Source organism: Salmo salar, chromosome ssa12 (genome assembly GCF_905237065.1).
Source record: "Salmo salar chromosome ssa12, Ssal_v3.1, whole genome shotgun sequence".
Classification (NCBI taxonomy): domain Eukaryota; kingdom Metazoa; phylum Chordata; class Actinopteri; order Salmoniformes; family Salmonidae; genus Salmo; species Salmo salar.
The window spans coordinates 56,633,277-56,661,027 of record NC_059453.1 but is presented as its reverse complement, the minus strand read 5'-3'; the positions used below and the strand labels follow the sequence as shown (position 1 = coordinate 56,661,027).

Below are 27,751 nucleotides of genomic sequence, written 5' to 3'. Positions count from 1 at the left end.
GCTGCGACCCCTACTATGTGCCTGTCACGACTTCCGCCGAAGTCGGGTCCTCTCCTTGTTCGGGCGGCGCTCGGCGGTCGGCGTCGCCGGTCTTCTAGCCATCATCGATCCACTTTTCATTTTCCATGTGTTTTGTCTTATTTTTCCTCACACCTGGTTTCAATTCCCTCAATCACTTGTGTATTTAACCCTCTGTTCCCCCCATGTCTTTGTGTGGGATTGTTTATTGTAAGTGCTTGTGCACGTGTTGATTGGTGCGCGACGGGTTTTTGTACCCATATCTTGTTATTTTTATGCCGTTGGTTTTGCTATTAAACTGCTCCGGCTATTAGCAAGTTCTGCACTCCTGCGTCTGACTTCCCTGCCACCAGTTACGCACCCCTTACAGTGCCTAACCCTGAATTCTGAAGAGCTGATGCTTGGCGAAGCTGCTAGTCTAACTGCTAGCTATCAAGCTAGCCAGGCTTGTAAGCTGTTTAAATCCCTGCTATTTGTTGGTGTTTCCATCATTCCTGAGAGCTGTGCTGGCTGGAATTGTGTGAAGTACCAGCATTCACCAGCTACCATCATGCCGCCCAAAGAAGGTTGGAGTAATGGAGAGGACAGTGTCTCGCTGTCACAGGTGTGTCATCTTTTAAATCAACAATAAGATGTCTACAAGCAATTGTTATAGCAACAAGAAAATAGCTTCAATAACGTGTCCAAATACTGGTGGACTCAACTAACAAAAGAATGGACGATCTGACCAGAGAGGTCCAAGACCTTAAGAACAGTTTGCAGTTCTCCCCGGGTGAGGTGGATGAAAAAGACTTGCAGCATGATGAAAACAAACTGTAAGTCTACATGAGATAACATCAGCACTGTCTGTGAAACATTATTACAGATGACTGGGGGGGAGAGGGACAATGCAGGAACAACAACATCGTTGTGGATGGCATACCAGAGTCTCCACATGAGACCTGGGCGGAGTCTCCTGAGAAAGTTGAGAAAAATTATCACAAAAGGCTGCAAATCGATCACAGGAAGATTGAGGTTGAGTGCGCCTACAGGTCTGGAAAACCTGTAACGAGCCCAGGTAACAGACCTACGTCGATAGTGGTCAAGTTCCTAAAGTTCAAGAACAAGATGGCTGTTCTGGAGAGAACCAAGAACTTGAGAGGAACCAACATCTTCCTCAACAAGGACTTCTCTGAAGCTGTGTGCAAGAGTTGGAAAAAACCTTGCTCACCTATGAAAGCTGCCAGAGAGTGTGCGGACATTGCATACATCCGGTACAACAAGTTCATTGTCCACCTTCCCTCCCAAAAGCCTGGGAGGAGTGAGCGAGCCAAGCTTCCTGGTCAGTAGCTTCAGCACAACATCACATATACACTGAGTATACAAAACAATAAGAACACCTGCTTTTCCAATGACATAGACTGACCAGGGGAATCGAGGTGAAAGCTATGGTTGTTGTCATGGCACCACACTGCCAGTTCTCTGACCTCCTCCCTATAGGCTGTCTCATCGTTGTCGGTGATCAGGCCTACCATTGTTGTGTCATCAGCAAACTTAATGATGGTGTTGGACTCGTGTTTGGCCACGCAGTCGTGGGTGAACAGGGAGTACAGGAGGGGACTAAGTATACACCCCTGAGGGGCCCCAGTGTTGAGGATTAGCATGGCAGACATGTTGTTGCCTACCCTTACCACCTGGGGGTGGCCCGTCAGGAAGTCCAGGATCCAGATGTAGAGGGAGGTGTTTAGTCCCAGGGTCCTTAGCTTAGTGATGAGCTTTGTGGGCACTATAATGTTGAACGCTGAGCTGTAGTCAATGAACAGCATTCTCACATAGGTGTTCCAATTGTCCAGGTGGGAAAGGGCAGTGTGGAGTGCCAAGAGCGTTATCATACAGTCATCCAGAACAGCTGGTGCTCTCGTGCATGCTTCAGTGTTGCTTGCCTCGAAGCGAGCATAAAAGGCCTTTAGCTCATCTGGTAGGCTCACGTCAGCTCGCACTTGGGTTTCCCTTTGTAGTCCATAATAGTTATCAAGCCCTGCCACATCCGATGAGCATCAGAGCTGGTGTAGTAGGATTCAATCTTAATCCTGTATTGACGCTTTAGCAACTAGCTGTCCTCTTAAGAGGAAACTTCTAACTGTGACAAATGCCTGTAATATGACCCAGGTTATCTCTCAACCATCAATCAATCAATCAATCAAATGTATTTATAAAGCCCTTTTTATATCAGGCGATGTCACAAAGTACTATACAGAAACCCAGCCTAAAACCCCAAACAGCGAGCAATGCAGATGTACTAGCACGGTGGCTAGGAAAAACTCCCTAGAAAGGCAGGAACCTAGGAAGAAACCTAGAGAGGAACCAGGCTCTGAGGGGTGGCCAGTCCTCTTCTGGCTGTGTCGGGTGGAGATTATAACAGTACACGGCCAAGATGTTCTAATGTTCATAGATGACCAGCAGGGTCAAATAATAATAATAATCACAGTAGTTGTAGAGGGTGCAACAGGTCAGCATTTCAGGAGTAAATGTCAGTTGGCTTTTCATAGCCGATCATTCAGAGTTAGAGACAGCAGGTGCGATAGAGAGAGAGAGAGTCGAAAACAGCAGGTCTGGGACAAGGTAGCATGTCCGGTGAACAGGTCAGGGTTCCATAGCCGCAGGCAGAACAGTTGAAACTGGAGCAGCAGCACGACCAGGTGGACTGGGGACAGCAAGGAGTCATCAGGCCAGGTAGTCCTGAGGCATGGTCCCAGGGCTCAGGTCCTCTCGGAGGGGAGGGAGAGACAGAGAATTAGGGGGAGCATACTTAAATTCACACAGGACACCGGATAAACTCCAGATATAACAGACTGACCCTAGCCCCCGACACGTAAACTATTGCAGCATAAATACTGGAGGCTGAGACAGGAGGGGTCGGGAGACACTGTGGCCTCATCCGATAATACCCCCGGACAAGGCCAACCAGGCGGGATATAACCCCATCCACCTTGCCAAAGCACAGCACCCACACCACTAGAGGGATATCTTCAAACCACCAACTTACTACCCTGAGACAAGGCTGTTGTGTTGGATCTGTGACATCCACTTGTATTTATCATATCTTCACTAATGTTTGCAGAGCTTTCCTCCAAAGCAATATCAGTTCCCATTGGCTGTATTGACCATAACATTGTGGCAATAACAACGAAAGCCAAACCGCCAAAGGTAATTTATAAGAGATCATACAAAACAATTATCAGGACTCTTTTGTGATTCCAGATGCAGCACTGGAAGTATTTGTAAAATGATTCATGCCAATAATTGACAAGTATGCACCTGTTAAGAAAATAACTGTGAGAACTGTTAGAGCCCTCTGGATTGAGATGAACTGAACAATTGTGTGGTTCAAAGAAATTATGCAAAAGAGGTGGCAAACAAGTCAGGCTGCTCAGCTGATTGGTCGACAATCTGTAAATTGAGAAATGTTGTGACTAAACATAACAAAGAAGAATAAATTATAATACCAAACCAAGATAAATGACCCAAAATACAATGGGAAAAGACTTTGGAGTACCTTAAATTATATAATCGGCAGAAAACCCAATTCATCTCCATCGTTCATTGAAGTTGACGAGTCATTTATTTAAAAAAAAGTTTGATATTGCCAATCATTTCAATTACTATTTCACTAGTAAAGTGGAATGACTCAGAAGTGAAATGACAACAATGAAAGGTGAACCATCATATTTTTGAAAAAAATATATAACAATGAAAGAGAAGCTTTGCTGTTTTGAATTTGGTCAAGTTAGTGTGGGAGAGGTGGAAAACCTATTATCCATCAATAATGATAAGCCACCAGGTATAGACAACCTTGATGGGAAACTATTGACAATGGTAGCAGACTGTATTGCCAACCCTATTTGCGATATCATTAAACAAAGCCTAAAGGAGTGTGTGTGTCCACAGGCATGGAAGGATCTAAAGTAATTCCACAGCCTAAAAATAGTAAAGCATCCTCTGCTGGCTCTAACAGCCACCCAATCAGTTTGCTGCCTGCTCTTAGTGAACTGATGGAGAGAATTGTGTCTGACCAAATACAATGCTATTTGTCAGAGAACAACCACTGACTTTCATCATGTATATAGAGAAGGGTACTCAACTTGTACTGCACTAACTAAGATGACTGATGATTGGTTCAAATAAATTGATAATAAGATGATAGCTGGAGCTGTATTGTTAGATTTCAGTGCAGCCTTTGATGTTATTGATCATAAATTGTTATTGAAAAAACTCTCTTGCTATGGCTTTGCATCACCTGCATGCCAGTCTTTCCTGGTTGAGGGTTGACAAGAGATGTAATAGTTCTCTTCTACAGTAGTATTTGTATCATCCATTCCAATGGCTTCTGGTTTAGCTGTTATAAATTCTCCCTCTAGTGGGCAAAGTTTGCACATTATTCAGTAGACCTACATTTTGGTGTGTTTAGTCGGCTGTGTTTACACAGGCAGCCCAATTCTTTTTTTTTTTACACTAATTGGTCTTTTTGAGCAATCACATCAGATCTTTTCACATCAGATCTTTTTCAGAGCTGATCCGATTGGTCAAAAAACATGTAGTGAAAAAAATATCAGACATGGCAGTGGTGGAAAAAGTACCTAATTGTCATAATAATTGAGTAAAAGTAAAGATACCTTAATAGAAAATGACTCAAGTAAAATTGAAAGTCACCCAGGAAACTTCTACTTGAGTAAAAGTCTAAAAGTATTTGGTTTAAAATATACTTAAGTATCAAAAGTAAATGTAATTGCTAAAATATACTTAAGTATCAAAAGTAAAAGTATAAACCATTTAAAATTCCTTATATTATGTAAATAAGACTGCACCATTTTCATGTTTTTTAAATTTACGGATAGCTAGGGGCACACTCCAATATTCAGACATAATTTACAAACGAAGCATGTGTGTTTAGTGAGTTCACCAGATCAGAAGCTGTAGGGATGATCAGGGATGTTCTGTTGATAAGTGTGTGAACTGGACCATTTTCCAGTGCTGCTAAGCATTCAAAATGTAACAGGTACTTTTGGGTGTCAAGGAAAATGTATGGAGAAAAAAGTACAATATTTTCTTAAAGGAATGTAGTGAAGTAAAAGTAGTCAGAAATATAAATGTAAAGTACAGATACCCCCAAAAAACTATCTTAGTACTTTAAAGTATTTTAACTTAAGTACTATACCCCACTGAGATTTGTGCTGCCTACAAGTAGCAAGTAACAAGTAGCGTAGGTGGAATAAATAAGTACTGTGTTCAGATTGTAGCCTAAAGCCAAAGATCTCCGTAAATAACGTTTTTTTTATATTATTCAAAACTACTGACAACCCCATGTTATGGATATGTAGCATATGATTGTTTAAGTAGATTTATATAATTACCCACTCAACTGACAGAGCCTGTTTTATGTTGTAGTGAAATATAAAAACTTGACACAATGTGTTGGTGCTGCTGTAGGCTTTTTAGAGCGCTACAGCTTTACTTCGGCGCTAGGATCCAGCGTCCTGAGCTCAGATTTTACCTCCCGCCCCATGCAGCTCGCTCTATTCTAAACCGTCCGCCAGAACACTCACATGCACACCGCTACTTCCTGGATGGAAGAATGGAACCAAAGACAGTTCAGTACGTTTAGAAAGTCTGTGATGGAACGCTTCCAGCACTGCCTTTGCAACATTCTCTCTACATTCATAAGTGGCGCCGCGGGTCACCGCTGAATGGACGAACATAATCAGTAGCCTATTCTTCGACCATTTTTTTCCCCTCAAGTTGACGAAATTGAGTCGGGCTCGTTGACTTTCACCTATAGGATTCACTTTGGGAATGTAGAAAGGAAGCTTGGATGCATGTGGCCGACTGTGACAAAACTATTTTTCTGCGGTTCACAGCCGTTGATATTCCTTGAAACAGATGCTTAATTGGCTTCAAGTGAATTGCCATCAAACTACACTCATATCAGACACTGCAGTTGGGTTTGCGTCCTATGTGCTAACGTCTGTTTTCAACAATCAAGTTTATGTAATTTTGTAGACCTCAAACTTTGTCACCCGTTGCCTTCTTGTTGCTCTCGATGAGTATTTTGACATGCGGAGAATACTGGAACCGAGTCACTGGTGGACCTTACCCATAATTTTTTCAGCCTTGGCCGTGTTTACCGACTGTCATCCTGGTAAGTCGTTGCATTGTTTGCAATATTGTAAACTATTTGTTCACTGCAGTGTGTTTAGTGCATATATAGGCAACAATGTTCATCTATATTTGTATTAAAATCTAGACCAGGAAAATGTCATTTCCAATTTTACCCTGATCACGAAAAGATAACAGGACGAGAAGACTTGCTGCTGCTAGCTCCTGCCGCATGGAAGATGACACATCCATCCTACATACATAAGTGATTCCTCATGAAACCCAGGCAAAAATACCATGATTTTTGGGGGTTTTCATGAAAAGTAATCTATAGTATAGTCATTTGCAGCAAGAATTGTTGACATATATTTGACATTTGTATCTCATTGCATAATTGACAAATAATTGATAAAAATTGCCATATTTTGGATAAATATGCCATAAATGAATTGTGTATTAATTATGTATTACAGCCTGATTAATCAGACTACTACAGATTAAACATTATGGACTGGAGTCTAAATAGTTGGGTAAAAAAAATACTTTCCTGTGGATATTTTGTCTCAAATTTCGAACAGAAGAACCACACAGACGACCAACCAGTAGAGTAAGTTTAAATGTCATTTATTCAACATTCTGTCTTGTAAGGAACATTTACACGATTTTGCAGGGATTACTTTCAGGCTGTATATACCAATGAATTGTGTATTACAGCCTGATTAATCAGACTCCATCTGTAGGTGCTACAAAGCAAACATTGGTGTCGTATGAAGCTTTACCTCTTGCTCTGTAATATGAGTAGTATTTTGATTTCAATAACTTATAAAATAAATCTATTTTAGATTTGGCAATTTAAAAAATATATATTGTTAAACACAATATATTCTACGGCAGGGTTCCCCAACTGGTGGCATCTGCCCGCAAGTGGTTTGATTTGGCCCCTCAAGATTTAGCTTTTTTTAATTTCATTGTTGGACGTAAGACTGTTAAAGCACCAGGAAATCAGCTCTTTGTGATTTTAATTTAAGAATCTGTTACCAAGTATTCCTATGCCTAATAGAGAGACACGTGATCGTATACAAATGTGAGCAAGGTTTAAAATTATTACGTTTTAGTCAAACATTATATCTGTTTGGGTTTCTTGCTGTCAATTTGCAGTCTACAAATTATTTGTAATTATGTTCCGGCCCGCCAATCATCCGCTCAAGAAATAATCAGCTCACAGCTGAATCTAGTTGATGATCCCTGCTGTACGGGCATATCAAAGTTCCAGAGTGGGATCTCTGCTACTTTTTGACTTATTATCCAATTTGTAAGCATTACCATCAGAGTGAATGTGAAAATGGATTTTAAATGGTCTTCCAGCTGCTGGTGATTGGTAGAATGTTCAATGAGACAAGTAAATGGAGGGCTGTGATTGGTTACATTGCCTACAATGCAAATTACTCTATAAAATGGGCCCTAAATTTAAAACTAGCGGAGATCCCATTCTGGAACTTTCATATGCCTGTAGAGTATATTATGTTAAACAATATATTGAAAAGTTTGCCAAATCAACAATGGTATATTTTCAATATTCATGTTTTATTTTTTAATGTTCATAAATAAAAATGTAATAAAAAAAAACTACTCATTGCAGAGCAAGTTTTAAAGCTTCATATGACAATACATTTTAGTTGTAGCATCTACAGATGAAACATTATGCAGTCTTAAGGAGGCCTGGGTAATTTCAAAATGACATAAATATGCCAACTTTGATTAATTATTTCTTAATAATACTTTTAGATTCAAATGTCAGATATATATCATCAACCATCCTGCCTACAAAGGACTATTCTATGGATTACATTTTGTGAAAGTCCCCAAAATCATGGTATTTTGATGAATCACTCATAATGTGACTTTGCTAAAATTGCCAGAAATTTCAACATGGGATGAAATTAAAAGATTGACATTACACTGCGTGCACAATTATTAGGCAAATTGTATTCCTCAGGATTAATTTTATTGTTGAACAAACACAATGCTCTCAGTCAATCCAAAATGTTATTGAACCTCAAACCTGAATGTTTAACAAAGGAAAAGTGAGTTTTGTCTTTCTCAGGGAAATATGTGTGCACAATTATTAGGCAACTATTAGTGTGCAGAATTATTAGGCAACTAAATTACAAAAATAATTTCTCAACTCACTTGTTTATTCTCAATTTTTAGAGTAAGTGTAACAGATAAGTAACACAAAATGACAATTATATAACATTTTTGGCCTTTCAAAAATATTCAGTGACCAATATAGCCACCCTTATTTTCAATAACTGCCATGAGCCTTCCATCCATGGAGTCTGTCAGTTTCTTGATCTGTTCACGATCAATTTTTGCTGAAGCAGCAACCACAGCCTCACAAATGCTGTTCAAAAAGGTGTATTGTCTTCCATCACTGTAAATCTCACGTTTGAGAAGGGCCTACAAGTTCTCAATAGGATTTAAGTCAGGTGAGGAAGGGGGCCAGGTCATTATTCAGGCATCTTTGTGGCCCTTGCTGGCTAGCCAAGCAGTGGCATACTGGAATGCATGTGATGGAGTATTGTCCTGTATAAAGATCATGGCCTTCTGGAATGCTGAGGACTTCTTCCTGTACCACTGTTTGACGAAAGAATCTTCCAGAAACTGGCAGTAGGTTTGGGAGTTGAGTTTCAGTCCATCTTCAACCCGAAAAGGTCCAACTACCTCATCCTCAATGATAGCAGCCCATACCAGTACCCCTCCTTCACCTTGCTGGCACCTGACTCAAAGTGGTGCCCTGTGTCCATTACTGATCCAGCCACGGGCCCATCCATTTGGTCCATCAAGAGTCACTTTCATTTCATCTGTATAAAACCTTTGAAAAATCTGTCTGGGCAGAGAAATACCTGAAATCTTGATGCTTCAACTTGTGAATCTTATTCAGTGGTGGTCTTGTTTTAGTCTTCTTGACCTTGGCCATGTCTCTGAGCACTTGACACCTTGTACTTCTGAACACTCCAGGTAGGTTGCAGTTCTGGAATACGGTGACACTGGAGGATAATGGGTTCCTGGTAGTTTGACGTTTAATTCTCCTCAAGTATTTTGCAGTTAATTTGCGCCTATTCTTCCCCATGCGTTTTTTGCGCCTCAGTTGACTATTCGCAACAAAACGTTTGAATGTCCGGTGGTCACACCTCAATAGTTTAGCTATTTAAAGAGTGTCGCATCCGTCTGAAAGGCATTTTACATTTTTGGCTTTTCAGTGTCAGTTAAATTTCTTTTTGGCCCATTTTACCTGAGGTAATGAGGCTGCCTAATAATTATGCACACCTTGATATAAGGTGTTATTCACTTTCGCCACACCCTCCCTCATTACACAAATACGTATCACCTGAAAATGATTAAATCCAATAAGCAATTTCACTTGTTTTTGAGAATCTTACCCCAACCAGCGAATCACTTCCTCATCCTTTTTGTGCAGTACGTGGGCTCTGAAAAAACATGAACAAATGCTCTAAAACACCCAAATACGTCCTCGAGCTGTTTCCCCCCCTCACTGTGTAGCCTGCTTCTATAATGGATGGAAAAGTATTGCTAAAGTAGCAACAAAATTGAATATATCGTTGCGGATAAAGTTCGGAATGATACAATTTCATGTGTACAACATCTAAAGACCTGCATCACTATACTGAGAGCTTTTCCGTTTATAAAAGGACGTATTTGGGTGTTTTTTTGGAGCATTTCTTCATGTTTTTTCAGACCCCCTGTACTGCACAACGAGGATGAGGAAATGATTCGCTGGTTGTGGTAAGTCTCTCAAAAACAATTAACACACCAATTACATACTTTAAAAAAATGTGGTTGTCAAAAAGCAACATTCTCCTGTACACAACCACTTCATGGAGCAATTCAAAGGGATGCACTCATGACATTACATTGTTGCAACTTGTGGTTTCTAGATTAAACAGTGTATCATTCTGATGACCTTGATGGAAAGTTACATACTCCCATTGTGAACTGTAAATGAAACATGCAAGGCGGCTTATTAGCTACATTGTTATAATATTGCAATAATGTTATTAATGCATTGACCTGTTCTCTGCACAGCTGAACTCTGAGTTCAACTCAACTCATCTTTGCTGTCTTCCGTAGCAGTCACATTGAGATTCAATAGTCAATCCTGTAATAGTTTTCCATTGTGATTGTAGCGTGGGCCCTAGAGGAGCTATTCCTCTGACCGAGAGATTAGAGATGCATACGGTAAAGAGAGAAATCTAACTCGAACAATGGAAATGCCATGGAAATGCATGGGGGAAAGATCCAGGATCTCCTCATTGCCCCCCAGAAAAAGTTTCCTACGTTTTTAGGCTATTGTTTATGTGTGTATTTCATACTATGTTGAGTTAAAAATTGGAGTTTAGTTATTGTTTGGAGGTCAACCCCATTACATGTTTATGACATCGTCACCAATCAACTGCATTATAGTTAAAAACGACTTTGAATACCACCACCTATTTCTGTATGCTAGCTATGCTACCAGCTTGTACGAACAGGAGTTAGCATTTAGCAGTCACTTCTAACCTGAAAAGGGACAACTTCTAAATGTTATGCAGCATAAATAGCCAAATATTTTCAAATTGGTCCAGTTACAATAAATAAATCATGACGGATTTGACGAATATCCACTTTGTTAGATCAGATTTGTTGAATGTGGGCCAATCTGGCATGCTTCTTCCAGCTCCCACAGTCTGCGTACCATTGATCTCTTTACCGCATCTATAAAGTGTTGGTCCCATGTTTCCTGAGCTGAAATTAAAGATCCCAGAAATGCTCCATGTGCACAAAAAGCTTATTTCTCTCAAATTCTGTGCACAAATTTGTTTACATCCTGTTAGTGAGCATTTCTTATTTGCCAAAATAATCCATCCACTTGACAGGTGTGGCATATCGAGAAGCTGATTAAATAGCATGATCATTACACAGGTGCACCTTGTTCAGGGGTCAATAAAAGGCAATACAATACACACAATACAATGCCACAGATGCAAGTTTGGAGGGAGCGTGCAATTGGCATGCTGAATACAGGAATGTCCAACAGAGCTGTTGCCAGAGAATTGAATGTTAATTTCTCTACCATAAGCCGCCTCCAATGTCGTTCTAGACCATTTGTCAGTACGTCCAACCGGCCTCACAACCGCAGACCACGTGTAACTATGCCAGCCCAGAACCTCCGCATCCAGCTTCTTCACCTACGGGATGGTCTGAGACCAGCCACCCGGACAGTTGATGAAACTGAGGAGTATTTCTGTCTGTAATAAAGCCTTTTTGTGGGGAAAAAACATAATTTTGATTACCCAAACTTGAGTTAACGTAATCTGATTTACTTTCAGTATTTTTTTGGGTTGTATTACTTTCCCATTAAGAGGCATTAGAAGACAAAACTGATCCATTACACATGTATCATCATAGTGGCCTCTGACTTGTGGTCAGACTCACTCAGGTGGACCAAATGTAAACTTTTTTTCAATGCTGAATTGAATGTCATTGAGAAGAGAAATATTTTTTGCGTAAACATCCTTTCTGAAATTCATCCAAGAAGTAATCATCTAGTTTTTCATAAGTATCTGTAATCTGATTACAATATTTTTGCTGGTAATGTAACTGATTTGGTATTTTATTTTTATGTTTTTTATGTAATCAATTACTCCCCAACCCTGGTCAAGATGATCACCTTATCCCCCTGGTCACATCTGGTTTGCACCGCATCCCATCACCTGTCCAATCAGCACCCAAGCTACAGAGATGAGGAAGAAAAACAGGATTATTCTGGTACTGTCTGGGACACATTCACATCAAATACAGTATTCATAAAGTGTCTCAGAATAGGAGTCCTGATCCCGAAGTCCATATAATCTTATTCATGATCATCTAAAAGGCAAAACTGATCCTAGATCATCCAGCACTCGTACTCTAACTATTGATTTTCTGGGTCATTAAGAAAGCTTAACTTAGATATATTTTTTGTTTGTTAAGTATATAAGACCACACCCATTCCAAGCTTATCTTTAAAAAAAAAAAAAGTTATTTAAGAATATTTAGGCAAGTTAGCTGGCTAACTCATTGATCCTGCTTTGTAGTATACCCCTCAGACCTCCAGTAGCCAGGCAAACATGCTCTGTGTTCCATCTACTCTCCTCCTGTAGCTTTATTAGAACCGTGATGAATGTCCACGCAATAAGGCACTGTCACTAAAGGACGAATACCGCTGCACTCAAGGACTCAACCATATCAATAACTGTCCTCCATCCCTCCATCCCCTCCTCCATCCCGCCATCCTTCTCTTAAACAATCTCTCCCTGACATGAGCTGTCAAGTCAGCTGTACTTACGGCTGAGGAGTCAGTAGCTGGTCTGGGCTGGGGAGAGGGGAGTATAGAGAGTTCATTCTCTGGCAGGGGTTTACCTAATATACGTCCTTCCCTTTCTCGGTCTCCTCATGTTTTCTATTGACTGATCCTTTAAAAAGAAATGTTTACATGTGCTTTTGTTGCCGTCATTGAATCACTATAGATGTCCCTTGGAATTTGAAATACACAGTGCCCATATCATTTGTGTCCTGTTATTGTGGGTATATCCCAAATGAGTAATGTTCATGTGTTAATTTCCAATACGTGTCAGCTGTATTTTACAGGATGTGTTGTTGTGCTGGAATGCTATGGGGAGATCTCACACAGCACTTCAAACCGACTCCGAAAGAGGCACGTTCTTGTCAGTGATGATGTTTTCCCTTCTTCTGCTAATGTATTGCCTTCCTCTGCAAAATCCGTTTTCTCTTGCTCTATCAACATATTCTAACTCGGTAACCCTTCTACTGATTTGGGTTTGAAAGGTATGATCTTTCTCACTTTATTATTATTATTATTATTATTATTATTATTATTAATTATAGCAATGCTGAAACCAAACTACAGTATTTTGTCCCATGTTTAAACAAGGCAGTGCTCATGTCTATGGTCCTTCACTAGTTGTTTTGCTTTCCCTCACGTCAAACAATGGAGTGATTTGGAGGATTTAGTATTCACGGTAATCCAAACTCCTCTCTGTACGGATGAGAAAGCAAAAAGTAAGGTTCTCAGAATACTGAAACATCATGCAAATCAAGGGGCCAGTCATGTACAGTGCACACATTATTAAATGCATGTCTGAAGTGAAAAAGGCACATGTTATATTTGGCTTTTGTCAGGTCGGTTACCACTGTTTTGCCCCTGTTCATTTGATCTACCCTATTTTGTCCTGGGATGCAAAAGTTTCTTGATGTTGGCTGTGTTTAGAAGCTTCCAAATTATTTTGACATCGCCCAGGCCTGCTGAGAGAGTTTAGCATAGTGAAGTGCCTTTCTGATAATGTAACCCTCAACACTGAATCAGTTTCCCACTCATTGTTTTATAGGAGACTAGAACAAAATGGAGTCTTGTTGGGTTTTCCGATGGTCCGTGTTATCCGGGATCCTTGGATGTCCCTACAACATTGAAGGTTAAATTGAATGTGGTTGGTGTTAGGGTTTATGGTAGGGACGTCTCAAGGATACCGGATAGCACTTACCGTTTTCCGATGACATGATTGTCCTTTGTATTGGAATTCTGTTTGTGTTCCATTGCTATATTTTTACATGAGTCTCTTATTTAAATCGCATGAGAAAATGATATTTGAGGAGATTTGGAAATTCAATAAGTGCGCTTTGTAATGTATAGCATACATCAAACAACCTGGTATTGCGTGTTTGTGTCTTGGCTGTGTGTAAGACATTGTGAAGTGTTTGTGTGTATGCTGCGTGTCTGCATGTGCTCTCCGTCCCATGAGTGTGTGTGTGTGTTTCTCCTTAAATGGTTGTGTTCTCCATCCTATTAGTTGCTGACAGGGAAAAGGTTGAACCTGTATATACAAAGTGTTTTGATGTGAAGTGTCAGTCAGTCAGTCTGAGACTTAGATTAGACTGCAAAAAGTCTCTAATGTGCGCGCGCACACACACACACACACACACAGAAAGGATCTACAGGATCGGTGTCCCTATACCGGGACGGTTGTTGCTAATGTGACTAGAATGACATTGTAAGTAACTGCACATTTTCCAGGACATAGACATGTCTTATATGGGCAGAAAGGTAAATTATTGTTAATCTACCTGCACTGTCCAATTCACAGTAGTAATTACAGTGAAAAAAGACAATGCTACTGTTTGAGGAGAATGCACTGGTTTGATACACCTCTGACGGTAAATAATGTACTTACATTCAGTAATCTTGCTCTGATTTGTCACCCTGAGGGTCCCAGAGAAAAAGTTTTACTTAGTTTTGTTTGATAAAATCTATTTTTATATTCAAATGTAGGAACTGGGTTCTACAGTTTGAACCCTTTTGAAACACATGTTTTTTTGTTTGCATTATCTTTTACCAGATCTAATGTGTTATATTCTCCTACATTCATTTCACATTTCCACAAACTTCAGTTTCCTTTCAAATGTTATCAAGAATATGCATATCCTTGCTTCAGGTCCTGAGATAAAGGCAGTTAGATTTAGGTATGTCATTTTAGGCGAAATTTAAAAAAAAAAAAAGGGTCCGACCCTTTATTAAAATTAAGAAGCTCTTGTATACAGCCTGCAGACATTGTTTGTGTAATGCATAAATGTGCATTTCATTCTTTGGGGTGGCTGCTTCCCTCATGCCTAATGAGGCCTGAGCTCCATAGTGATTGAGTGGCTGCCAATATAATGAAATCAGAAAGCGATCGTTCTTCCTCCCATCCCGTCTCTGCCTCTCTCTCTCCTATCCCTGACCTGCATATTGAGAGGTAGTTAATCATTTAATTGAAAGCCAAGGGGATCAATAAGACTGAGGTATTAAAAGTAATTGGACACATTGATCAAAATACACATTTTTCTATTGGTGATTGGTTGGTTATTCTCTCATGTTACATTTCATTGGGGACATGCTGGACACTGTACTTTGAATAGGGTGCTTGACATTACGGCCTATCGTAAAAAGCCTAATGGGTAGAGATGCTGAAACAGAATTTACGATACTTTATCAGTGGGAAGCTCAAAGAGATGCACACAAGCTCTGTCTTTGGAACTAGATTGACTAGTTAGCATAAATCACCACAATCAAATTTCTATTAAATTGATTTATAAAGCCCTTTTTACATCGGCAGATGTCACAATTGCTTATACAGAAACCCAGCCTAAAACCCCAAAGAGCAAGCAATGCAGATGTAGAAGCACAGTGGCTAGGAAAAACTCCTTCTGTTCCCTCCAGAAAGATGAATTGTTCAAAGACTGGCTATGAAGTTTAGTGACACCTGGGCTCACCTTGTGGAAAGCATTTGTTTTTTCAGGAATATCACAGTCCTCGTAGAGACACCCCCAAATAGCTTGCCTTGGTCAACCCAACTTGTCTTTGAAGCCAGATGAGAACCCCTGAACTGGACAAGTAAAAAACCCTGCCTATTTTGCTTGTTTGATTTGAATTATGATAAATATTGCCAAAGCAACAGCAGACTTCAAATTGCTCAAAGTATCTGTAGGCTACTCGTTAATTTGTTAAATTTGACTACAGCAGCGGACATGTATTAGGCCTAACCCCTGAACACATGTATGAATTAAAGATTCTGATCAACACGAGGTTATTAGTTATGACAGTCACCCCACACGGTTTCCTGAGGGGATATACAGTATCTTTCACACCATGATGTAAGAAGGGAGTTGGAATGGAGTGTAAAAAGATCTTGCTGGAAGCTACGAGCATCGAGTACACAGTTCAGTAGCTAAGTGCATTCCTCCCCAACACAAGTCATATATTATGATCAACATGAGGTTATTAGTTATGGTACTCATTACACACAGTCATCTGAGGGGATATACTTTTCACTGATGCAAGTTGGAATGAAGTGGAAATCTGTAGAATTATCTCACTGGAAGCTAAGAACATCGAGTACACATCGAGCACAAGTGCCATCGTCATCAACACGAGTCATGAGTGTAAACATCTTATCCTGAGAACCCGAGATGTGCTTTTCTCTGACTGTAAAAACACACTAGTAAGGACACGTGAAGGAATAGACTATACGTAACATAGTAAATAGTATGCTATGTTGCTTTTGGTATGGTTATATAAGACTGAAGGTTACTTAAGGCAAACGAAAGTAAGGTGGTTGGTCATATTACACAAACTACTAGCAACCCAAAGGTTGCGTGTTCGAATCTCAATACGGACAACTAGCAACTACTTACCATTACTTAGCTACTTTGCAACTCTTAACCTTAACCTTAATCCCAGGGTTGAAAGTAGATTTAATTTCTTCCTGGTAAGGGACCTCCTATGACTATGTGTACATGCTCTTGAGTTTAGGCATTCAACTTTTTTTCTGGGCCTAATCATAGAACTACACTGAACAAAAATAAAAACGTAACATGCAACAATATTAAAATATTTTACTTAGTTACGGTTCATAAGGAAATCAGTCAATTTAAATCAATTCATTAGGCTCTAATCTATGGATTTCACACAACTGGGAATACAGATATGCATCTGTTGGTCACAGATACCTTTTATAAAAAAGGTAGGGGGCGTGGATCAGAAAACCAGTCCGTATCTGGTGTGACCACCATTTGCCTCATGCAGCACAACACAATCTCCTTTGCATAGAGTTGATCAGGCTGTTGATTGTAGCCCGTGGAATGTTGTCACACTCCTCTTCAATGGCTGTGCGAAGTTTCTGGATATTGGCGGGAGCTGGAACACACTGTCGTACACGTCGATCCAGAGCATCCCAAACATGCTCAATGGGTGACATGTCTGGTGAGTATGCAGGCCATGTAAGAACTGGGACATGGGGCTGTGCATTATCATGCTGAAACATGAGGTGATGGTGGCAGATGAATGGCACGACAATGTGCCTCAGGGTCTTGTCACGGTATCTCTGTGCATTCAAAATGCCATTGATAAAATGCAATTCTGTTCGTTGTCCGTAGCTTATGCCTGCCCATACCATAACCCCACCACCAACATGGGGCACTCTGTTCACAACGTTGACATTCGCAAACAGCTCACCCACACGACGCCATACATGCTGTCTGCCATCTGCTCGGTTCAGTTGAAACTGGGATTCATCTGTGAAAAGCACGCTTCTCCAGCGTGCCAGTGGCCATTGACGGTGAGCATTTGGCCGCTGAAGTCTGTCAGGTCAAGACCCTGGTGAGAACAACAAGCACGCAGATGAGTTTCACTGAGACGCTTTCTGACAGTTTTTGCTGAAATTCTTTGATAGTGGAAGCACACAGTTTCGTCAGCTGTATGGATGGCTGGTCTCTGACGATCACGCATGTGAAGAAGCTGGATGGGGAAGTCCTGGGCTGGCATGGTTACACATGGTCTGCGGTTGTGAGGCGAAATACTCTTAAACGACGTTAGAGGAGGTTTATGGTAGAGAAATGAACATAAGATTTTCTGGCAACAGCTCTGGTGGACATTCCTGCACTCAGCACGCCAATGGCACATTCCCTCAACTTGCGACATCTGTGGCATTGTTGTGTAACAAAACTGCATATTTTAGAGTAGCCTTTTATTGTCACCAGCACAAGGTGCACCTGTTTAATGATCATGTTGTTTAATCAGCTTCTTGATATGCCACACCTGTCAGGTGGATGGATTATCGTGGCAAAGGAGAAATGCTCAAATCAGGGATGTAAGCAAATTTGTGCACAAAATTTGAGAGAAATAAACTTTTTGTGTGTATGGGATGTTTTATTTCAGCTCATGATTTTTCATTTACATTTTTGTTCATTTCATCAAGAATCCCTTTTAATTCAAGAGGATCCCTGTGGGCGTAGTTGGAAAGATCTTTCATTAAATTGTTCAAATGTATTACCATTTATTGTGGCATAAACACAACCAGTCATGATGTTTTCATCTGATTGTCAAAAAATCCCTTCAAAGGGCTCCTTTGCACGTTCATTCACTCGCAACATATTTCTAACCTCCAAACAGTGATGAATGGAAAGAGACATCTTTTACACAAAACACAAAGTGTAATGACATTTGACAATTGTCCTTAAGCAAGAATTTATGCGTACACTGCTGTCCGCGCGCATCTCGGTGTCGGCCACTCGTCTCTGACTGACTTGAAAAAAGGTCAGTGTTCTCGTCGAACCACATCACATATTGGAGCATAGGCTATACCACCCGTTTTCAAGTCCATTCACTCATTCTTCATGCCTCTGACATGCGGTAATGATAAATAATGGTGTAATAGCCTTTTTTTGTACTTTTTACAAAAATAATTCTCCCGATTTCGTGATATCCAATTGGTAGTTACAGTCAAGTCCCATCGCTGCAACTCCCATACTGACTTGGGAGAGGCAAAGGTCGAGAGCCATGCGTCCTCCGAAACACGATCCTGCCAAGCCGCACTACTTCTTGACACACTGCTCGCTTAATCCGAAAGCCAGCCGCGCCAATGTGTCAGAGGAAACACCGTACAACTGGCGACCGTCGTCAGGGTGCATGCGCCCAGCCCACCACAAGGAGTCGCTAGAGCGCGATGGGACAAGGACATCCCGTCCGGGCAAACCCTCCCCTAACCCAGAGGACGCTGGGGCTATTGTGCACCGCCAGTTGCGGCCGGCTGTGACAGCCTGGGATCGAACCCGGATCTGTAGTGATGCCTCTAGCACTGCGATGCAGTGCCTTAGACCGCTGCACCACTCGGGAGGCCTCAGCCTACAGTTTTCTTGACATTTTGTTTTAATTATTGTGATAGTCTCATGGTTTACCAGTATGGCGTACCCCCACTATTAATTTTGCCGGGACGCCATACCGGACCGTACTGCCTTGCTTAACCCTAACCTTAACCCCTAACCCCAACCTTAAGCCTAGCTACCGTTAGCCACCTAGCTAACGTTAGCCACAACAAATTGGAATTCGTAACATATTGTACGAATTGCAAATTGTAACATATTATAATTTGTAACATAATACGAAATGGGTGATGGACAACCACAAATTAAGAGATGCCATACAAAACGTTACATATCATACTAATTGGTGTGTCCTTGGATTTGCGTTCACTATGTTGCGTCTAGCCCTGAGTCCAGGTTGGAAGGAAGGGTGGAACAGAACACACACACACACTTAACAACACAAGCCAAAACACTGAGCTGATTTCTGTTGATTTGATATCCTTGTTTTCCTATTACTAGGCGCATAGAGCAGCCAGCCAAGCGTCTCACTCCGACAGTTCAGCCGCTCTTAGTCTGAGTGAACAGTCTCCTCATTAAATCCTAGAAGTGATGATGTTTGTTTTTTCCACTTTAACGCTTTGAGACATATCCGTCCCTGAGGGCCTGCTGTACTGCCGAGGCTGAGAGACTCTGCCTTGGGGATTGTGTGTGTGTGTGTGTGTGTGTGTGTGTGTGTGTGTGTGTGTGTGTGTGTTTGTTTGTTTGTTTAGTTACTGTCTGTGTACATGTCTGTGTTTTTGTGCGTACTTTACACCAGTCACTGTGATCAGCTCAAACGTTCTGAGTGGACACAGTTTATGTGAACATTTACACAGTAGGGGTGTGAAGGTTAAAACATTTAAACAAAATTGGGATATTAACGTTAAGACAAATCCCTAATAGAAAAACAATGTTTTTTTTGGGGGGGGGGGGGTTCCCCGCAAAATTGAAATCACTGTGCAGCTGGGTCACCTGCTCTTTCTTTCTCTTTGTTAATGAAGCGAAAGTGTGTTCAGTTTTCAGTATGTTGGGTGTTTATTCATTGATAGGCCCTGTTTACTGAAGTTGCGAGACATTGCAGGCCAAGAAATATAGCATTCCATTGCGAGATACAGAAACACCTGTCTACATAAGGTCCCACAGTTGACAGTCCATGTCAGAGCAAAAACCAAGCCGTGATGTCGAAGGAATTGTCTGTAGAGCTCCGAGACGACAGGATTGTGTTGAGGCACAGATCTGGGGAAGGGTACCAAAATACTTCTTCACCATTGAAGGTCCCAAAGAACACAGTGGCCTCCACCATTTCAGTTGAATACATTCAGCTGGACAACTGACTAGGTATCCCCCTTTCCTTTCCCATTCATTCTTAACTGGAAGAAGTTTGGAACAACCAAAACTCTTCCTAGAGCTGGCCTCCCGGCCATACTGAGCAATCGGGGGAGAAGGTTCTTGGTCAGGGAGGTGACCAAGAACCTGATGGCCCCTCTGATAGAGATCCAGAGTTCCTCCTGTGGAGATGGGAGAACCTCCCAGAAGGACAACCATCTCTGCAGCACTACACCAATCATCCTCTCCAAGATGGCGTAAAAGTCAGATGTCTTTTGTCCTCGTCTTGTCGTGTCCCGTGTATATATATTTTTTAAATATTTTTTTCTTCACATATATTTTTCTTAACCTCAACTTCAACAACTCTCCTGCAATCTGCCTCACCCAATGTGGTATGGATCTGCTATTTTCTTTACTTTTGAACCGGAAACCACCACAGAAGCTAGCCAGCTAACTAGCTACTAGCTAGTAGTCAGCTAGCCACTGCTAGCAGTCATCAGCTACCTTTAGCCCAGACAACTCTTACCATTCACAGCGCGACTCAAACCAGAGCAAATTGGACTTATTTTTCTCCATTTCTCCGGATTCCTACCGCAAGCTCTGAACGTTTTCACCTGGATCATCGCAGCTAGCTAGCTGCTATCCAAGTGGCAACTCCTGGCTAGCGTCTCTGTCCCGAAGAAAGAACCAATTAGCCTGGAGCTAGCCTTTGCTAGGCCCATCTCCCGGCTAGCCGAAGAGGTCCATCAGCCACTCCTTGGGCTACAATACCTATTTTGCCAATTGGCCTGGACCCCTTTTACTGCCGACACGGAGCCCCGCCGACCCATCACGACTGGACTACTGACGTAATTTGCCGGGGGGGGTTTTCAACTGGCTCCTCCATCGCGACGTCCCCTGAATGCCCATCTGCTAACCGCGGCCCGCTAGCTGTCTAGAGCATATCGGACTGTTAGCTGAAGAGGCCCATCGGACAAATTCTTTGGCCACTATACCTATTTTGTCAATTGGCCTGGACCCGAAATTGCAATCTACTGCAGAGATAGCCTGCAGAGTTCTGTCATGCTAGCCAGGTCTGTGCCCAAACAGTTCGAGCTTCTACTTTTAAAAATCCACCTTTCCAGAAACAAGTCTCTCACCTTTGCCACTTGCTATAGACCACCTTCTGCCCCCAGCTGTGCCCTCGACACCATATGTGAATTGATTGCCCCCCATCTATCTTCAGAGCTCGTGCTGTTAGGTGACCTAAACTGGGACATGCTTAACACCCCGGCCATCCTACAATCTAAGCTTGATGCCCTCAATCTCACACACATTATCAATGAACCTACCAGGTACAACCGTAAACACGGGCACCCTCATAGATATCATCATAACCAACCTGCCCTCCAAATACACCTCTGCTGTCTTCAACCAGGATCTCAGCGATCACTGCCTCATTGCCTGCGTCTGTAATGGGTCTGCAGTCAAACGACCACCCCTCATCACTGTCAAACGCTCCCTAAAACACTTCAGCGAGCAGGCCTTTCTAATTGACCTGGCCCGGGTATCCTGGAAGGATATTGACCTCATTCTGTCAGTAGAGGATGCCTGGTTATTCTTTAAAAGTGCTTTCCTCACCATCTTAAATAAGCATGCCCCATTACATTTAAAAAAAAACAGGAACAGATATAGCCCTTGGTTCACTCCAGACCTGACTGTCCTTGACCAGCACAAAAACATCCTGTGGCATACTGCATTAGCATCGAACAGCCCCCGTGATATGCAACTTTTCAGGGAAGTTAGGAGCCAATATACACAGGCAGTTAGGAAAGCAAAGGCTAGCTTTTTCAAACAGAAACTCCAAAAAGTTCTTGGACACTGTAAAGTCCATGGAGAACAAGAGCACCTCCTCCTAGCTGCCCACTGCACTGAGGCTAGGAAACACTGTCACCACCGATGAATCCGCGATAATTGAGAATTTCAATAAGCATTTTTCTACGGCTGGCCATGCTTTCCACCTGGCTACCACTACCCTGGTCAACACCCCTGCACCCCCCACAGCAACTTGCCCAAACCTCCCCCATTTCTCCTTCACCCAAATCCAGGTAGCTGATGTTCTGAAAGAGCTGCAAAATCTGGACCCCTAAAATCAGCTGGGCTAGACAATCTGGACCCTATCTTTGTAAAATTATCCGTTGCAGTTGTTGCAGTTGTTGCATCCCCTATTACTAGCCTGTTCAACCTCTCTTTCGTATCGTCTGAGATCCCCAAAGATTGTAAAGCTGCCGCGGTCATCCCACTTTTTCAAAGGGGGAGACACTCTAACCCAAACTGCTACTGACCTATATCTATCCTACCCTGCCTTTCTAAGGTCTTCGAATGCCAAGTTAACAAACAGATCACCAACCATTTCGAATCCCTCCGTACCCTCTCTGCTATGCAATCTGGTTTCCGAGCTGGTCACGGGTGCACCTCAGCCACGCTCAAGTTCCTAAACGATATTATAACCGCCATTGATAAGAGACAATACTGTGCAGCTGTATTCATGGACCTGGCCAAGACATTTGAATCTGTCAATCACCACATTCTTATCGTCAGACTCAACAGCCTTGGTTTCTAAAATGATTGCCTCGCCTGATTCACCAACTACTTCTCTGATAGAGTTCAGTGTGTCAAATTGGAGGGCCTGTTGTCCGGACCTCTGGCAGTCCCTATGGGGGTTCCACAGGGTTCAAACCTCAGGCCGACTTTTTTCTCTGTATACTTGAATGATGTTTGTTCTTGCTGCTGGTGATTCTCTGATCCACGTCTACGCAGACGACACCATTCTGTATACTTGAGGGCCTTTTTTGGACACTGTGTTAACTAACCTCCAGACGAGCTGCAATGCCATACAACTCTCCTTTTGTGGCTTCCAAATGCTCTTAAGTGCAAGTAAAACTAAATGCATGCTCTTCAACAGATTGCTGCCCGCCCGTCCAGCATCACTACTCTCGGCGGTTCTGACTTAGAATATGTGGACATCTACAAATACCTAGGTGTCTGGTTAGACCGTAAACTCTCCTTCCAGACTCACATTAAGCATCTCCGATCCAATATTACATCTAGAATCGGCTTCCTATTTTGCAACAAAGCATCCTTCACTCATGCTGCCAAACATACCCTCGTAAAACTGACTATCCTACCGATCCTTGACTTCGGCGATGCCATTTACAAAATAGCCTCCACACTCTACTCAGCAAATTGGATGCAGTCTATCACAGTGCCATCCGTTTTGTCACCAAAGCCCCATGTACTACCCACCACTTTGCCCTGTACGCTATTGTTGGCTGGCCCTCACTTCATATTCGTCCCCAAACCAAATGGCTCCAGGTCATCTATAAGTCTTTGCTAGGTAAAGCCCTGCCTTATCTCAGCTCACTGGTCACCATAGCAGCACCCACCTGTAGCACGTGCTCCAGCAGGTATATTTCACTGGTCACCCTCAAAAACAATTCCTCCTTCGGCCGCCTTTCCTTCCAGTTCTCTGCTGCCAATGACTGGAACGAACTGCAAAAATCACTGAAGCTGGAGACTCATATCTCCCTCACTAGCTTTAAGCACCAGCTGTCAGGGCAGCTCATAGATCACTGCACCTGTACATAGCCCAACTACCTCATCCCCATACTATTATTTATTTTATTTATTTTGCTCCTTTGCACCCCAGTATCTCTGCTTGCACACTCATCTTCTGCACGTTTATCACTCCAGTGTTTAATTGCTATATTGTAATTATTTCGCCACTATGGCCTATTAATTGCCTTACCTCCTTTATCCTTCCTCATTTGCACACACTGTATATAGACTTTTTACTATTGTATTATTGACTATGTTTGTTTGTTCCATGTGTAACTCTGTGTTGTTGTTTGTGTCGCACTGCTTTGCTTTATTTTGGCTAGGTCACAGTTGTAAATGAGAACTTGCTCTCAACAAGCCTACCTGGTTAAATAAAGGTTAAATAAAAAATAAATAAAAAGCCTTTATGATAGAGTGGCCAGACGGAAGCCACTCCTCAGTAAAAGGCGCATAACAGCCCGCTTTAAGTTTACCAAAGGGCACCCAAAGACTCTGACCATGAGACAAGATTCTCTGGTCTGTTTACACCAGTATTGATTTCTTTGGCCTGAATACCAAGCTTCACGTCTGGAGGAAACCTGGCACCATCCCTATGGTGAAGCATGGTGGTGGCAGCATCATGCTGTGGTGATGTTTTTCAGATGCAGGGACTGGGATACTTGCCAGGATAGAGGCAAAGATGAATGGAGCAAAGTACAGATAGATCCTTGATGGAAATTTGCTCCAGAGCGCTCAGGAACTCAGACTGGGGTGAAGGTTCACCTTCCACCAAGACAATGACCCTAAGCACACAGCCAAGACAACGCAGGAGTGGCTTCGGAACAAGTCTCTGAATGTACTTGAGTGACCCAGCCAGAGCCCGGACTTGAACCCGATCGAACATCTCTGGAGAGACCTAAAAATAGCTGTGCAGCGATGCTCCCCATCCAACCTGACAGAGCTCAAGAGGATCTGCAGAGAAGAATGGGGGAAACTCTCCAAATACAGGTGTGCCAAGCTTGTAGCGTCATGCCCAAGAAGGCTCAAGGCTGTAATCGCTGCCAAAGGTGCGTCAACAAAGTACTAAGTAAACGGTCTGAATACTTATGTAAAATGTCATATTTCAGTTTGTTTTTTTATCAATTAGCAAAAATGTCTAAATACCTGTTTTTGCTCTGTGTGTGTGTGTGTGTGTGTGTGTGTGTGTGTGTGTACATATTGATGAGGGGAAATAAAATTCATTTTCAGAATAAGTCTGACGTAATAAAGTGGAACAAGTCAAGGGGTCTAAATACTTTCCGAATGCACTGTATATGAATGTGATTGATATAACTTCATTGCCCGCCCTAGCTGTCATGCATACTGTACCAAATATTCTGTATTGTGAATTGACGTGGAATTTTATGCATTTTTCTTATTATTTGTCACATCCCTATTACAGAAGCACATTTCAGATGGCAGTCATCCCAGTGGTGGAGTCTGGAGACATAAGCAGTGAAGCATTTGCATGATGTCATGACATTAGCATTTTGGCATCATATCACAGGAAGTAACTGCAGTTAGATGGAGCACGCATTTTCCTGGAAGATTTGCACCCAACGCCGTTCGCTTACTAGATTTAGAGTTCTCTTTTAAAAACTTTTTGTTTAACTTTCCATGACGGATGAAGTTACAGTATGCTATTATATTTCCATAAATGACAGTCGCCTCTGTTGTGCCCAAATTGTTGGGGAAGAAGTGCTGAGGTAGTTAGTTTTGAAGGCAAAAAGACCAGTATTTTAGTGCAGTAGAGTTGGTGCTCTATCGATGCTGTTGACATACCCCCTGTGGGGATAATGCAAATGTTTCACTTCCCCCAACACAAACATCTCACCCCCCTCTGGTAGCAAAGCCTTAATTAATGAGACATTTGAATATCATGGCCTTTTCTTCTGACATTTTCATATTTCAATGACATTGTTTCAGGCTTTTCTCAATGAAAGACTGCTCTCATTTATTGTCTAAGTGGCTGTTGCGTTACAAAAAATGGGATCCTGATTCTGGAAGTGAAATAGTGGAATAGTTAGACTGTTTTTGTCATCCTAACTTCAGATCCAGTTCAGAATAAGCCTGACACCAGGTTATGGGGTGACAGGCAAGCTGGTTGTTTGGCCACATCTCTGTGCATCGCTACCTGCCTTCCAATCACACTGTTAAAGGAGCTAGTGGATGTCTGTTGTTGACAGGATTAGTCCCCAGTCTTGTGACGTGTGTTCCTCAAAGCAGAGACGACGTATCCCCTCCCCAGCCTGTTAATCACCTAGCTAGTGGATTCTAGACCAGAGCTGGGCGATATGGACTAAAACCGTATCACCATAAATTGACTGAATTATCACTAATGATAAATTAAACGATTACATTTTAGTCATTTAGCAGACGCTCTTATCCAGAGCGACTTACAGTAGTGAGTGCATACATTTCATTTCGTGCATTTTTATTTTTATTTATAAAAAAAAAACAAATAAATTATAACATTGTGGACCACATTTGGTTTTTATATTACCATTAAAACTACTTGTAGTTGTAGCTTACAATTGTCCCATTCATTAACAATCACCCATTATTAGCAAACTTATTTCATAAAAAATGATAGATATCAGCAAATGTCCATGATAAGTGGTTGAGAAGCGATTCATTGAGGTGTATTGAATGAGCTGTATTTAATGGGTTTCTTTCTATGTCATTGGCGCTGTTGGTTGTTAACTTTCACACTGCCACTGTCCTTGGAGGGGAGATTATTGCTATTAGAGAAATGAAGGCCTACACCTATTTTGTGTAGAGGTATAATCATCAACCATGAGCACTGAGATCTCTGTTACTTTGGCTGTGGTTTTCAGGGCAGCCCACGGCAAGGTCAGACCTTTTAATCTGGAACACAGTTGGTCCAGGAGGATCCAGAGCTTTTGTCCCTCTGCTCTGTTATGATCTGAGCTATTTTTCACCTCTGGTGACATGGCGCATCAGACATGAGCACTTGCGGCCATTCTGATGATGTGTCATTGTTGTCACAATGCATGTAATCAACATTTTATAGCATAGTTATTGGACAATTGCTCTTTTCGAAGGGCAATTTATGAGAATTCCCCTCTGTAAAACAGTATGTTGGCAGATGTATTGGTATCGGTACATTCTTTTTCCTCCCCCCAAAAATCGGAATTGGTATTGGACCCCCCCCAAAAAAATATATCGGTCGGACTCTACAGATGAGTGATGACACATTTTGTTTGCTTGTGTCTGTCTCCACCTCTATGTCTGTCTGTTTGACTGTCTGTGTAGGGGTGTGGTCAGGCCTATGTTTTCATTACACAAAAGGGAGATTATGTGGCCCAACTGATGGAAGCAGATGGCTGGTAACAAAATATCATTACATTTCCACTCCAAGTAGTGCTGCTGCACAGTCAAACAGTAATATAAGCCGCAGCAGCTTTTTTTCTGGACGGCCAGGGGATTGTGGCAGGGCATTACCAGCTAAGGCAAAGAGCTGCACTTCTCTCACTAAGACCCTTCTTTATTTTCCGAAGTTTTTCTTGTGTGTTGTGTGTTTGGTGTGTGTGTGTGTGTGTTTTGATGGATGGATGGAGTAACTTTGGTATTGCATTCATGTCCAACATGCAGCCTGACCTTGTCTGTATTGATGTGTTTTTGATGTAGACATCCTTCATTGATACCCCTTTTGAGTCTGTACAATCTGTGCAGCAATGAATGGATCTGGATGAGAACTTGGGCGTCCTTCCTTCAGACACGCAAACCATTCAACTGTCCAATAAATCTCTTAGAGAATGTGGAATGGAAGTTATTGAACGTCTTAGATGACAGTGCCCACTGCCTAGTGCAGGGGTGGGCAACATACCGCGGACCCATTCAATCCAGCCCAGGGGAAAGGATT

The 27,751-nt window shown here is 41.9% G+C and overlaps 1 protein-coding gene across 1 annotated transcript in view; it reads left to right on the top strand.

Annotated features, from left to right (window-relative positions):
* Positions 1 to 5,567: 5,567 nt before the first annotated feature.
* The window catches only part of LOC106565330 (receptor-type tyrosine-protein phosphatase gamma), a 305,168-nt gene continuing 282,984 nt past the window's right edge, over positions 5,568 to 27,751 (top strand). The window contains exon 1 of the mRNA XM_014132317.2: positions 5,568 to 6,193. Coding sequence (XP_013987792.1) covers positions 6,109 to 6,193 — 85 coding nt within the window. The 5' untranslated portion in view covers positions 5,568 to 6,108. The remainder of the gene's footprint in view (positions 6,194 to 27,751) is intronic.